The sequence below is a fragment of the Plectropomus leopardus genome, chromosome 23, assembly GCF_026936395.1.
Source record: "Plectropomus leopardus strain MGB_pleo_1.0 chromosome 23, ASM2693639v1, whole genome shotgun sequence".
Classification (NCBI taxonomy): domain Eukaryota; kingdom Metazoa; phylum Chordata; class Actinopteri; order Perciformes; family Serranidae; genus Plectropomus; species Plectropomus leopardus.
The window spans coordinates 13,192,778-13,209,424 of NC_142198.1; the positions used below are offsets into that span (position 1 = coordinate 13,192,778).

Sequence of the window (16,647 nt, forward strand, 5' to 3'; positions counted from 1 at the left end):
CTCCAGAACCTACTACGACTACACCAGAACCAACCACAACTACACCTGAACCTACTACAACAACAGCTGAACCTACAACAACTACTCCAGAACCTACTACTACAACTCCTGAACCAACTACTACAACACCTGAACCTACTACAACTACACCTGAACCTACAACAACTACTCCAGAACCTACTACGACTACACCAGAACCAACCACAACTACACCTGAACCTACTACAACAACAGCTGAACCTACAACAACTACTCAAGAACCTACCACTACAACTCCTGAACCAACTACTACAACACCTGAACCTACAACAACTACTCCAGAACCTACTACTACAACTCCTGAACCAACTACTACAACACCTGAACCCACAACCACTACACCTGAACCGACTACCACCACACCTGAACCCACAACCACTACACCTGAACCTACAACAACTACTCCAGAACCTACTACAACTACACCAGAACCAACCACTACTACACCTGAACCTACAACAACTACTCCAGAACCTACCACTACAACTCCTGAACCAACTACTACAACACCTGAACCCACAACAACTACACCTGAACCTACTACAACTACACCTGAACCTACAACAACTACTCCAGAACCTACTACTACAACTCCTGAACCAACTACTACAACACCTGAACCCACAACCACTACACCTGAACCGACTACCACCACACCTGAACCCACTACAACTACACCTGAACCTACAACAACTACTCCAGAACCTACTACAACTACACCAGAACCAACCACAACTACACCTGAACCTACTACAACAACAGCTGAACCTACAACAACTACTCCAGAACCTACCACTACAACTCCTGAACCAACTACTACAACACCTGAACCCACAACAACTACACCTGAACAGACTACGACTACACCAGAACCCACTACAACAACACCTGAACCAACTACCACAACACCTGAACCCACTACAACTACACCTGAACCTACAACAACTACTCCAGAACCAACCACTACTACACCTCAACCTACAACAACTACTCCAGAACCTACCACAACAACACCCGAACCAACTACTACAACACCTGAACCCACAACAACTACACCTGAACCTACTACGACTACACCAGAACCCACTACAACAACACCTGAACCAACTACCACCACACCTGAACCCACTACAACTACACCTGAACCTACGACAACTACTCCAGAACCTACTACAACAGCTGAACCTACAACAACTACTCCAGAACCAACCACGACTACACCTCAACCTACAACAACTACTCCAGAACCTACCACTACAACTCCTGAACCAACTACTACAACACCTGAACCCACAACAACTACACCTGAACCTACTACGACTACACCAGAACCCACTACAACAACACCTGAACCAACTACCACCACACCTGAACCCACTACAACTACACCTGAACCTACAACAACTACTCCAGAACCTACTACAACTACACAAGAACCAACCACAACTACACCTGAACCTACTACAACAACAGCTGAACCTACAACAACTACTCCAGAACCTACTACTACAACTCCTGAACCAACTACTACAACACCTGAACCTACTACAACTACACCTGAACCTACAACAACTACTCCAGAACCTACTACTACAACTCCTGAACCAACTACTACAACACCTGAACCCACAACCACTACACCTGAACAGACTACGACTACACCAGAACCCACTACAACAACACCTGAACCGACTACCACCACACCTGAACCCACTACAACTACACCTGAACCTACAACAACTACTCCAGAACCTACTACAACAGCTGAACCTACAACAACTACTCCAGAACCAACCACTACTACACCTCAACCTACAACAACTACTCCAGAACCTACCACTACAACTCCTGAACCAACTACTACAACACCTGAACCCACAACAACTACACCTGAACCTACTACGACTACACCAGAACCCACTACAACAACACCTGAACCAACTACAACCACACCTGAACCTACTACAACAACAGCTGAACCTACAACAACTACTCCAGAACCTACTACAACTACACCAGAACCAACCACTACTACACCTGAACCTACAACAACTACTCCAGAACCTACCACTACAACTCCTGAACCAACTACTACAACACCTGAACCCACAACAACTACACCTGAACCTACTACAACTACACCTGAACCTACAACAACTACTCCAGAACCTACTACTACAACACCTGAACCTACTACAACTACACCTGAACCTACAACAACTACTCCAGAACCTACTACTACAACTCCTGAACCAACTACTACAACACCTGAACCCACAACCACTACACCTGAACCGACTACCACCACACCTGAACCCACAACCACTACACCTGAACCTACAACAACTACTCCAGAACCTACTACAACTACACCAGAACCAACCACAACTACACCTGAACCAACTACTACAACACCTGAACCCACAACAACTACACCTGAACCTACTACAACTACACCTGAACCTACAACAACTACTCCAGAACCTACTACTACAACTCCTGAACCAACTACTACAACACCTGAACCCACAACCACTACACCTGAACCGACTACCACCACACCTGAACCCACTACAACTACACCTGAACCTACAACAACTACTCCAGAACCTACTACAACTACACCAGAACCAACTACTACAACACCTGAACCCACAACAACTACACCTGAACCTACTACGACTACACCAGAACCCACTACAACAACACCTGAACCAACTACCACCACACCTGAACCCACTACAACTACACCTGAACCTACAACAACTACTCCAGAACCTACTACAACAGCTGAACCTACAACAACTACTCCAGAACCAACCACGACTACACCTCAACCTACAACAACTACTCCAGAACCTACCACTACAACTCCTGAACCAACTACTACAACACCTGAACCCACAACAACTACACCTGAACCTACTACGACTACACCAGAACCCACTACAACAACACCTGAACCAACTACCACCACACCTGAACCCACTACAACTACACCTGAACCTACAACAACTACTCCAGAACCTACTACAACTACACAAGAACCAACCACAACTACACCCGAACCTACTACAACTACACCTGAACCTACAACAACTACTCCAGAACCTACTACTACAACACCTGAACCCACAACAACTACACCTGAACAGACTACGACTACACCAGAACCCACTACAACAACACCTGAACCGACTACCACCACACCTGAACCCACTACAACTACACCTGAACCTACAACAACTACTCCAGAACCTACTACAACTACACCAGAACCAACCACTACTACACCTGAACCTACAACAACTACTCCAGAACCTACCACTACAACTCCTGAACCAACTACTTCAACACCTGAACCAACAACAACTACACCTGAACCTACTACGACTACACCAGAACCCACTACAACAACACCTGAACCAACTACCACCACACCTGAACCCACTACAACTACACCTGAACCTACAACAACTACTCCAGAACCTACTACAACAGCTGAACCTACAACAACTACTCCAGAACCAACCACTACTACACCTCAACCTACAACAACTACTCCAGAACCTACCACTACAACTCCTGAACCAACTACTACAACACCTGAACCCACAACAACTACACCTGAACCTACTACGACTACACCAGAACCCACTACAACAACACCTGAACCAACTACCACCACACCTGAACCCACAACCACTACACCTGAACCTACAACAACTACTCCAGAACCTACTACAACTACACCAGAACCAACCACTACTACACCTGAACCTACAACAACTACTCCAGAACCTACCACTACAACTCCTGAACCAACTACTACAACACCTGAACCCACAACAACTACACCTGAACCTACTACAACTACACCTGAACCTACAACAACTACTCCAGAACCTACTACTACAACTCCTGAACCAACTACTACAACACCTGAACCTACTACAACTACACCTGAACCTACAACAACTACTCCAGAACCTACTACTACAACTCCTGAACCAACTACTACAACACCTGAACCCACAACCACTACACCTGAACCGACTACCACCACACCTGAACCCACAACCACTACACCTGAACCTACAACAACTACTCCAGAACCTACTACAACTACACCAGAACCAACCACTACTACACCTGAACCTACAACAACTACTCCAGAACCTACCACTACAACTCCTGAACCAACTACTACAACACCTGAACCCACAACAACTACACCTGAACCTACTACAACTACACCTGAACCTACAACAACTACTCCAGAACCTACTACTACAACTCCTGAACCAACTACTACAACACCTGAACCCACAACCACTACACCTGAACCGACTACCACCACACCTGAACCCACTACAACTACACCTGAACCTACAACAACTACTCCAGAACCTACTACAACTACACCAGAACCAACTACTACAACACCTGAACCCACAACAACTACACCTGAACCTACTACGACTACACCAGAACCCACTACAACAACACCTGAACCAACTACCACCACACCTGAACCCACTACAACTACACCTGAACCTACAACAACTACTCCAGAACCTACTACAACAGCTGAACCTACAACAACTACTCCAGAACCAACCACGACTACACCTCAACCTACAACAACTACTCCAGAACCTACCACTACAACTCCTGAACCAACTACTACAACACCTGAACCCACAACAACTACACCTGAACCTACTACGACTACACCAGAACCCACTACAACAACACCTGAACCAACTACCACCACACCTGAACCCACTACAACTACACCTGAACCTACAACAACTACTCCAGAACCTACTACAACTACACCAGAACCAACCACAACTACACCTGAACCTACTACAACAACAGCTGAACCTACAACAACTACTCCAGAACCTACTACTACAACTCCTGAACCAACTACTACAACACCTGAACCTACTACAACTACACCTGAACCTACAACAACTACTCCAGAACCAACCACTACTACACCTCAACCTACAACAACTACTCCAGAACCTACCACTACAACTCCTGAACCAACTACTACAACACCTGAACCCACAACAACTACACCTGAACCTACTACGACTACACCAGAACCCACTACAACAACACCTGAACCAACTACCACCACACCTGAACCCACTACAACTACACCTGAACCTACAACAACTACTCCAGAACCAACCACTACTACACCTCAACCTACAACAACTACTCCAGAACCTACCACTACAACTCCTGAACCAACTACTACAACACCTGAACCCACAACAACTACACCTGAACCCACAACAACTACACCTGAACCTACTACGACTACACCAGAACCCACTACAACAACACCTGAACCAACTACCACCACACCTGAACCCACTACAACTACACCTGAACCTACTACAACAACAGCTGAACCTACAACAACTACTCCAGAACCTACCACTACAACACCTGAACCAACTACCACAACACCTGAACCCACTACAACTACACCTGAACCTACAACAACTACTCCAGAACCAACCACTACTACACCTCAACCTACAACAACTACTCCAGAACCTACCACTACAACTCCTGAACCAACTACTACAACACCTGAACCCACAACAACTACACCTGAACCTACTACGACTACACCAGAACCCACTACAACACCTGAACCAACTACCACCACACCTGAACCCACTACAACTACACCTGAACCTACAACAACTACTCCAGAACCTACTACGACTACACCAGAACCAACCACAACTACACCTGAACCTACTACAACAACAGCTGAACCTACAACAACTACTCCAGAACCTACTACTACAACTCCTGAACCAACTACTACAACACCTGAACCCACTACAACTACACCTGAACCTACAACAACTACTCCAGAACCAACCACTACTACACCTCAACCTACAACAACTACTCCAGAACCTACCACTACAACTCCTGAACCAACTACTACAACACCTGAACCCACAACAACTACAACTGAACCTACTACGACTACACCAGAACCCACTACAACACCTGAACCAACTACCACCACACCTGAACCCACTACAACTACACCTGAACCTACAACAACTACTCCAGAACCAACCACTACTACACCTCAACCTACAACAACTACTCCAGAACCTACCACTACAACTCCTGAACCAACTACTACAACACCTGAACCCACAACAACTACACCTGAACCCACAACAACTACACCTGAACCTACTACGACTACACCAGAACCCACTACAACAACACCTGAACCAACTACCACCACACCTGAACCCACTACAACTACACCTGAACCTACTACAACAACAGCTGAACCTACAACAACTACTCCAGAACCTACCACTACAACACCTGAACCAACTACCACAACACCTGAACCCACTACAACTACACCTGAACCTACAACAACTACTCCAGAACCAACCACTACTACACCTCAACCTACAACAACTACTCCAGAACCTACCACTACAACTCCTGAACCAACTACTACAACACCTGAACCCACAACAACTACACCTGAACCTACTACGACTACACCAGAACCCACTACAACAACACCTGAACCAACTACCACCACACCTGAACCCACTACAACTACACCTGAACCTACAACAACTACTCCAGAACCTACTACGACTACACCAGAACCAACCACAACTACACCTGAACCTACTACAACAACAGCTGAACCTACAACAACTACTCCAGAACCTACTACTACAACTCCTGAACCAACTACTACAACACCTGAACCTACTACAACTACACCTGAACCTACAACAACTACTCCAGAACCTACTACTACAACTCCTGAACCAACTACTACAACACCTGAACCCACAACAACTACTCCAGAACCAACCACTACTACACCTCAACCTACAACAACTACTCCAGAACCTACCACTACAACTCCTGAACCAACTACTACAACACCTGAACCCACTACAACTTATACCCTCACAGCAGACTTGGCAGAAGAAACTTTTACACCTGCCCTCACTGACAAAACCACCTCTGAATTCAAAGAACTTGAAAGCCGATTTATAGATACAGTGAGTGCGTTTTCGATGCATCTGTTACTGACAATGTCAATTGTGTTGAACAAATAATTCCACAGAATGTTTTCATTAGAAGATTCAACTATTAAGCTGAACATCCATTTCAATGACAGTAACATTTCTGTCTTATTATATTCCTAGAAGATGTGCTTGAATGCTATTTGAGCTTATTTATTATCGCTCTCTTCTTACAGTGCACTCAAATATACAGCAAGAAATATCCAACTCTGTTTCTTTCCTGCCGCGTGCAAAGATTCAGGTAAAAACATTTTGTGTTTTTTTGCTAACAGTGGTTCACGTTTTTGTGGTGGTAGTAGTAGGCGTAGTATTTTACTTTAAAAATAGGTAACATGTAACATCAACAGTGTCGTGAAAATCACATATGATACAAAGTTATAAGATCATCTAATGTCAGTATTTAAAACTTCTCTCATTTGGTTTTATGACAATGCCTTAACACCACAAGCGGAGGGAGATAGGTATCATGTAATATCAGTAGTGTCATGTGTAAATCACAGATGACACGTGCAAAAAAAATCATCTTAAATCAGTATTTCATACTTGTCCCATTCTGTTTTATGACAGTGCCATACCAGCACGAGCAAATGGAGTTAGAGCAAATTTTCAGTCTGTCCTCAAAGCCAATAGTGGAGCACTCCCAAGAAATAGTGCTGTGTCTGCTGCCATGAGAGAGGCGGTGTCTGATCCCACCAATACCTTCAGTGTGAAAATAAATCCCACATCTGTCCAGACAATAGGTAAGTAAGACAATGCTTGACTCTAATCAGTAACACAGTATGCATGTGCTGATCATGCTGTGTTTTAAAAGTCAAAAACAAACAAGTGGCTGTATAGACAACATTGAGAAACAGCTTCAGCGTTGAAGAGTTCAATCCATGCAGGATGATCTATTCTCTGAGCTAATTTGTATTCAGCCAGAATTCTGAAAGCGTCATGAATTTGTTCCTAACCATAAGGTTTCTGATTTTCATCACTTCATAACTAAATAAGTTGCTACAGAGACTGCAAAGTCCATTTTTGCCAGCCTTTTAAATTGTTCTTAAATGTTTTTGACATTGCAACTGCAGTAAGTGTGAAATTAATCAAGGAAAAAGAACTCCTTTTTCTTTGCAAACCAATACTCATTTACATGTTCTTTTGTGATTTTACAGATGGTCCAGTTCCAGATCCAACTACAATTTCCCCAGCTACTACTGCTGCACCTACAACTACACGCGAACCCACTACTACAACACCTGAACCTACAACCACTACACCTAATCCAACTACAACTACACCTGAACCTACAACCACTACACCTGCACCGACAACTGCTACACAAACCACTTTGGCCCCAGATGTCACCTATACCCTCACAGCAGACTTAGCAGGAGAAACTTTTACACCTGCCCTCACTGATACAAACAGCCCTGAATTCAAAGAACTTGCAATCCGAGTAATAGATACGGTGAGTGCCTTTTTTAATACGTTATTCACAATGTCAATGGTGTGAACAAGCAATTCCAAATAAGGTTTTCATTAAAAGATGTAATTGTCAAGCTAAACATCCATTTCAATTACATTTGCATTTCTTTTTTACAGTGTGCTCTCATATACAGAAGGAAATATCCAAATCTGTTCCTTTTCTGCCTTGTGAAAAGTTTCAGGTAAAAACATTTTATGTTTTTTCTTGTTTCCTAACAGTGGCTCACTTTTTTTGTAGTAGTATTTTAGTTTAAAAATAGGTATCATGTAATATCAATAGTGTCGTGAAAATCACATATGATACAGATTTGACAAATTGATCTCATATAAGTATTTAACACTTTGTTTCATTATGACAGTGCCTTAATATCACGAACGGAGGGAGTTAGAGCAAATTTTCAAGTTGTCTTTAATTCTACAAGTGGAAGTGGAGCACTCCCAATGAATAGTGCTGTGGCTGCTACCTTAACAGAGGCGGTGTCTGATTCCACCAATAACTTCAGCGTGAGCATAAATCCTACCTCAGTGGAAACAATAGGTAAGTAAACCAATGTTGTACTCTAATCAGTAAAACAGTATACTGTATACTAGTGCTGATCATGCTGTTTTAAAAGTCAGAAACAAAAGAATTGGAAGTATAGACAAAAATGAGAAACACAGCTCCAGTGTTGTACAGTTCAATTCATGCAGGATGAGTTATTTTCTAAGTTAATTTGTATTCAGCCAGACTTCTGGTAATGTAAAGAATTAACTAACTAACTGTAAGGTTTCTGACATGTATTACTCCATAACTGAATAAGTTGTGATAGAGGTTGCAAAGACCAAATTTGCCAGCTTTTTGAAGTTGTTCTTACATGTTTTTGACACTGCCACCACAGTCAGTCTCAAAGTAAACAAGAAAAAGGAACTCCTTTTTGTTTGCACACCAATACTCATTTACATGTTCTCATATGAATTCACAGCCGGTCCACTTCCAGATCCAACTACAGTTTCCCCAGCTACTACTGCTGCACCTATAACTGCCGTAGCTACTACTGCTGTAACTACTACTGCTGCACCTATAACTGCTGCACCTACAACTGCCACACTCATACCAAAAAGGGCCACTTTCAGATCTCTTCAAAGCACATTTACAGCCGACTTGTTGAATCCATCATCCACAACTTATCAGGATCGCGTTAAAATGATAACAGACCAGGTAAGTCTCCCCCTCCTGCTGCTACAACAGCTGAATTATTTTAATCAGAGCTCATGCACTCTCCAATAGAAAGGAACATTTAGTCTACATACTTAAGTCCAATTTTTACAGACATTATGCTATGAGAATATATTCAGAAAAAAAAGCTACTCATTGGACAGTTTCTCATTTGATTTCCCTTACAATCAGAATATTTTTCTGAACGATGTCTCGTGTCCCAGGAAGTACACTATTTCACATTAATCCACATAAATACATATGCAAACAGTTCAGTGTTTCAAGGTGAAAATAAATGTAAGAAGTTTCTTAATACAACTTCTTTTCTGTTTTTGTAGCTTGATCCGATTTTTAGAAGGACATTCCCCTCCTCCTACAGGTCCATGGAAGTTGTTGCATTCAGGTAATATTTTAAGATTTATTATTACATTTTAAGAGTAGCAGCCTACGTCCGACATTTCAAACTTTTTGTCTTTGTTTCCTCTTCTGTAGCAATGGATCAGTCATCAACACCGTGGACTTTCTCTTTCAAAGCACAAATGCTCCTAATAACACTGAAATTGCGAATACTTTGATCAACGCAGCTTCAACCGTCATCGGCTTCGACATTGAAACCACCTCTGTCAACGTGAATGGCATGGGTAAGCAATATTGAGTGCTAATCGATCAAACATTTCAAACATTGCACAAATGTTTGTTAAACTAATGTCTTGTTTTATTTTCTCTCATTTACAGAAGTTTCAAGTGGAGTAAGCCACAAGATCAGTCTCATCACTGCATCCTGCATGGTGCTGTTGTCATGGCTACTGTCAAGCCAGCATTAGCATCAGTCCTGATTTCCATCTGCACTGGCATGAAAAAGGACTTTGTTGTCAGTAAAAAGCCATGATTCATGACTGTCATGAAAAATGTTCAGCTTCAGATGAACTTGGCAAGCCGAAGTTTAGGCTTTTATATTCCCAAAGGAAAATAAGCCATTAAGGGACATGGCCCTAAAACGTTTTCATCAATATTTCTGTAACATATATAGGGGCTTTTTTTCACAGTTTGAGGTTGGTAACTCTAAGCGCAACCTTTCACCATATCTGTTGTGTTTTGGAGTTAATTTGTTAGCCCCTTCCCCTGGTCTATTGTCCTCCAGATAATGGATTTAAGTCTCATACCACATGGGACCAGACAGACTAATGTTTGTGTACAAGCTGTCTTTGCACATCAAGTCCATCTCGCTGCTGCTGCTGATACACAGTGAAAACTGCAGTCAGTACAATTATGTATCTATTGCAATAATTAACAGAGCTGCAACTTAACTTGCTTTCAAATTCAACTTTAAGTACCTTTACCATGGGATCATTATCAGTACAAAATGCCAAACAATATACCTTTAAAGCCTGGGATGTCAGCAAATAATTGCACTGCTAATGTTCAAGTGAGCCTTGCTTCAGGGAGCACAGTCCTTTAGCAATACTCGTCTTAACAACAGTAAATGTTGTCATGTTTATTTACTCTTGTTTATCAAAAAAAAAAAACAAAACAGCCAAACTGTACAATAACTCTCACCATTGTTTAAATGAAGTTAATCGCCTGGGAGAATACTGTAAAGGAAACAGGCGTCTTAAATGAAATGAAGGAACACATGCAGGTCATAGTGAGCTGCTCATCTCAACCTTAAACCAGTGAATAGAGTTTTATCATCATGTTATAATAATATATATGTCAAAACAATGCTCTGGCAGTGTTCTTTTATTTATACAGAATGTATTTATGTAATCATAGCTTATTCTGGGAGATTTCTTGTAGTTTGTACAATTTCTGTAAGATACTTTACAATGATCAGAATACAAAGCTTTGAATAATTTGAATTGTCTCTTGTGTGATGTTTTGCAATTTTGGTGGATAAACAGCACCGCAACATGTTTAATGTCAGAAGCCTGCTGCGTGACTTTGCATAATTAAATTTCACAATAGCATCTTAGAATCGGTCTTTGCTTTTGTTATCTCAGTGAATCAGGTTTGTTCAGAAAGATCTAGGAGTGGTGCGTACTTGACTTTGGCTATGAGATTTGTATCTATTCAAACCAGACAGCCTGAGTGATTCACTGCTCTTCAATCATATCAAACACATAGAAGCTTGTTAATTTTGCATAATGTCATTCGAAAGAAAAGTTTTAATGCACTATTATGTTGCAAAAGTCTTAAGGCTGCCACAGTAAGGATAACTTTTAACATTAATCTTTCTTTTTTTTCTAAGTTCCCCTGTTTAAGTTGATGAAGAAGCCAACTTTGTTATTTAAAGGCAAGCAAAAACAGATTTTGCAGAAGCAAAGAATGTTTCCATTGTCAGTTAAGAGGAAATAAAGGTGTAGTTGACTTTCAGGGGTGTGGCAAGTTTAACAACATGGCATCATAAGATCAAATCCCACAGACTGAAGTTGTTGCGGACACTTTACAAAGAGCTGTAAAATCCCCAACAACACTGTATAGTCAGATCACTGTGAAATTTGACTTTCACACAAAGTTTTGAAGAGCTGATCAGTTAGTAGAGTTGAAAAATCTTAATTTCACAGAGGTAAAACTAGCTATGGTGTGCACTTTGGTCAAATTTATTCAACTTATGTGTTATTGTGTTAATCATGACTGCACTGTCAGAACAATGTTTTGCATAATTATTCATTCACTTTACTTATTTATGTGCATTTCTATGTGTTTTTAAAACTCATCTTGATTGTTGTACGTGTCTTGTTATAAATACTGCCTTGATTAAAATACAAACATGACAAATAAAGAAATCTGTCTATGCTAGATTTATGCCATATTTCTAATATTTATATCATAATCTATTACACTCTATTGTAATCCTAAAGCGGTGATAAACACAGTTTATTGAAAATTAGGTGTGTGGATGAAAATGGTTGATGAAATGAAATATAAACTGTAAAACCCTGTTCCATCTTTATCTAAATTGTAATTTACACTAGCATCACAAGGTAGCTATTATTAACTCAATTTTGATTATCTGTAAATTCACTGTCATTTTTTTTTAAGCATAAGCCACACATGTGACTCCAGCTTACCAAATTTGAATATGTGTGGTTTTTCTTTGTTTTCTGTCATATGTGTGTTATATTCACAAGTGAATATAACTCAATACCATGCAGCCACATTTGCTTGTTGACAAACTGAAACAGATGAATAAACACCCTTTCATTCTAAAATAGTACTTCTCCCTCTTGACAAACCGCACCCTGCAAGTCAGATTCAATAGTGACATCTCAGAACCCAGGTTGATCAGGGCCGGTCGAAAAGCTGTTGGTGACAACAGACCTGTGGTTATTAATACTTCCATCTCTTCGGTATGATCTTACAGATATCTTGGGGTCCACATGGACAACAATCTTAGCTGGAAGGTCCACATTGAAAATCTCTGTTCTAGACTTCAACAACGAATGTATTTTCTTTGCAGATTCAGGGCCTACCGCGTGGAGCAGAAACTCATGTTACTCCCTTACCAGGGAGTATTAGAAAGTAAGGCAAGGTATAGTATTATGGCCTGGTATGGTACCGTGACAGTGGAGATGAGGTCAGTGATTTCCCGTCTGGTGCAGACTGCCATGAGAAATTATGGGGGTCAAAAATGCTCATGCTTGAGTTCTACCTTTTACCATCAACATGAAGATTCAGGATCCCTAAGCACAGAATGAATCGCTGAAAAATTCATTCATACCCACCTCCACCAGGCCCCTCAACACTCTCACACAACCACAAAATTTTCTTTTCTTTTTTTGAGAAATATCCATCAGTGCAATATTTTAACGTGTGCAATACTTGAAAATGCAACACTTGGCAAATGTGCATTTACTTCACACATGCATTATTTCATTTGTAGGACTAATGTGATGTACGTGTGTCAGTGATGAATATGTTTGTGTGTGTATGTTTTTTGTGATGTGCTGCAGCAGAACAGACTCTAAAGCAAATTTCCATTCAGGAACAATAAAAGCATATCAAAGAAAAAGAAATGAACAAATTTCAGTCGGTTGATTTGGGCTACACAGAACCATGGCAATGCTCAGAAATATTGTTATAGCATTAAACAACCTAAAACTATTTCAGTCAGGACCACTTAGTCAAGAAAAACACTTCTTAGCAGCTTTTATATTTAGCTTATTTATAAATATTTGTAATTTTGCAGTTATTGATATTTGGCTGTATGGCTCTGTTCTGGGGTCCCCCTGCCCTTACATGTGCTTATGTGGAAAGCATTAAGCAGGAACAGTACACGTTCCTGCCCTTCCCCTGCATCTGAGGAAAGCCTAAGGCAGGGAGAGCAGCAGTAAAACAAATATCAGTGACAACAATGGCACATTTAAGTCAGAGTGGCAGAAAAGAAGAGGCGGGGAGGAGGAGGTTGCAAAAGCAGCATGCAGAGGGAACAGTGAAGAGCAAGCAGGCTAGAGCAGCTTAAATAAGGCAGCACGAGTGAGTTGAGCAAATTAGATGCTTAGCGGCGAATCAGCTGGCCATCAGCTGACGAGGGATTTTATGATATAACCTGATATCAACAGTAGCAGCATTTGACTTTGTGGCCTGCCTGAACTAAAGCTATGCTCAATTTTTCAATCAAATTATTTTCTCTAATGACGCCAACACAAGCAGGTGGTGGAGAGGTTTAGACTGGGGAAAATTTTACTCAGTGTTAAAAGTGACAGGATGGTCAAAAGTTCTTGCTTTTATTTGTAGATTTGTTTCTGTTCTCTTTGAGTTTAGTTTTGGGTTTTTTTTCAACAAACGCATAAGCGTTAGGGACTGTTCCTTATTTGTAGGCAAAATGGGTGAGGGCACCTCAGAATGTTTTTTAAGCACTGGGGGGACTTGAGTTATGTTTTTTGATTTGGCTTAGGGGAGGGACATTCAACTTTAAATAATTTGTAATTTGAACCCTTCAACCCATAAGTAGATTTATGGGGAAGATTTTCTTTAAAAAAATCGCCAAGATCACAGCATGACACTTGTGATAACTTCAGTACAGTGCAAATACTGTGAGAGACGTATCTATCTGTGTAAGGGATCTTACTTTAGAAGTCAGAGGGGAAGAAAAAACTGTTAAATAAAACTAAACATGTTCCACAAAAGGCCACAGAGTCATATGAACATTTAGGGGAACATCTAATAATCAGATTATGTATAATAATGGTTGGCTTTATTTAGATATAATAAGTACTGTAAGGTCATTTTGGAAATTCAAAGCATCATTGTCACTGGTATTTTTATGAGTCGTATAATTATGGCTTTCCGTTTGATGATTTGATTTCAATGCTGTGACTCAGTGCCACCTTTGGAGGAGCCACCCACATTATATAAAAGTGTTGAGCTACTTTATTATGTCTTGAGTTTTTATATTTGGTTTGCTTAAAATTTAGATTTATGTTTATTTTCAGCAGAATGTTTATTGTGCAGGTTTAAGAATATGAAACAAAATGAATCTGCAATGATTTAATTCCTAAGTCACAGTTTTATCAACACTGTTTGATTGAGAGGTGATCTGTCGGAGGGTGTAACGCAAAAACAACACAGGGATAGACAGGGCACTGTAGCCAAAGACGTCACTGAAAACAAAAGTATGCATCCTCATAATACAACTTTAAATAGCACCGCAGGATAGACGTTGCACTGCATATTCATTATGTAAAGGCTATGTAAGAGTATTTTGACTAAAACTGTACCGAAACCTAGTATTTCAGTGGTTTTTAGACATTTATTGATAAATTCCTCATGAACCGGACAAACCTGTAAGTTCACCTGACAATAATATACAGCTTTAACCTGCTCCCCTGCCAATGTGAATATAGGATATTCAAATGGGTTTGTACGACATACAAATCACTCACTTTGTATAAAAGCCGTGAGGTATAAAATAAATAGTACTCAACCCACTTGTGAAACATATGTTCAGGAAATAGCAGTATAGCAGGATATCTGTAGGTCTTGAAAAGTCTAAAAAAATAATAAAACTGAACTAATTTCTTTCCCAAAAAAAGTCTTTAACAAGAATATTTTGTCTTGCCTGTCATATGCAGGAAAGAGTATCATAAAATGTTTTGTAGCTACCTGAGAGCTGACAGGAGATTTCACACACTTACAAACTAAAAGTGAGATTGTTACAACAGAGAATTGTCTGTTCAGGAGGCTGTTAACCCTTTTTTGTGGCATTTAAGTCAGCACCACTGGACCTGGAGCAAATACTGTTGCTATTGGCTACAGTGATGAGTTAAGAAGTTTATTATCTCATAATGGACAAATGTCAAATTAAAGAAAAAGTTTCAACAAACATGATTAAATTCATCTTTTTTTATTATGTACCCCATCTTTCATATTCAGCAAAGCAAAGGTTAAGGAGGACAGTTGATAAATGACCTTTGAGGAAGGTAATTTCAACCATAGGAATGAAGTTGGTAGGTTTATAATATAATCTGTTTGTTCACAATTACATGGATGTTTTTCATGTACTGCTTGCTGTTTCCACTGAGGACCACTTTGGAAATACTCGCTTTTACTAATGCTTTTAAATGCTGTCTGGGATTTTTTTATGTCATGAAGCTCATGAGAGTGGTAGCACTGTAAAATTCCAAATGAAAATCAAATCAACTTATCACTTTATACTGCTTCTCTGGGTCCAGGTTGCAAAAGGTATAATGATATCATTGAAAGTTATTTTATACTTCTGAGAATGAGTGAAAAACTGTGATATAATGTCAAATAATCTTAAAATGTGTTTTTTCTACTGGTTTTCCATTGTATTTTCATATTTTATGTGCTGTACGTGGCATT

At 40.5% G+C, this 16,647-nt stretch overlaps 1 protein-coding gene across 1 annotated transcript; it reads left to right on the top strand.

Moving 5' to 3' along the window:
• Positions 1 to 6,282: 6,282 nt before the first annotated feature.
• LOC121937931 (uncharacterized) lies at positions 6,283 to 11,681 on the top strand. Its single transcript, XM_088073234.1, has 10 exons — positions 6,283 to 7,136; positions 7,337 to 7,401; positions 7,728 to 7,900; positions 8,315 to 8,610; positions 8,745 to 8,809; positions 8,987 to 9,165; positions 9,590 to 9,825; positions 10,161 to 10,225; positions 10,315 to 10,463; positions 10,558 to 11,681. Exons 3-10 carry the CDS (start codon positions 7,828 to 7,830, stop codon positions 10,644 to 10,646), a joined length of 1,152 nt encoding a protein of 383 aa, XP_087929360.1. The 5' UTR covers positions 6,283 to 7,136; positions 7,337 to 7,401; positions 7,728 to 7,827; the 3' UTR covers positions 10,647 to 11,681.
• Positions 11,682 to 16,647: the final 4,966 nt, after the last annotated feature.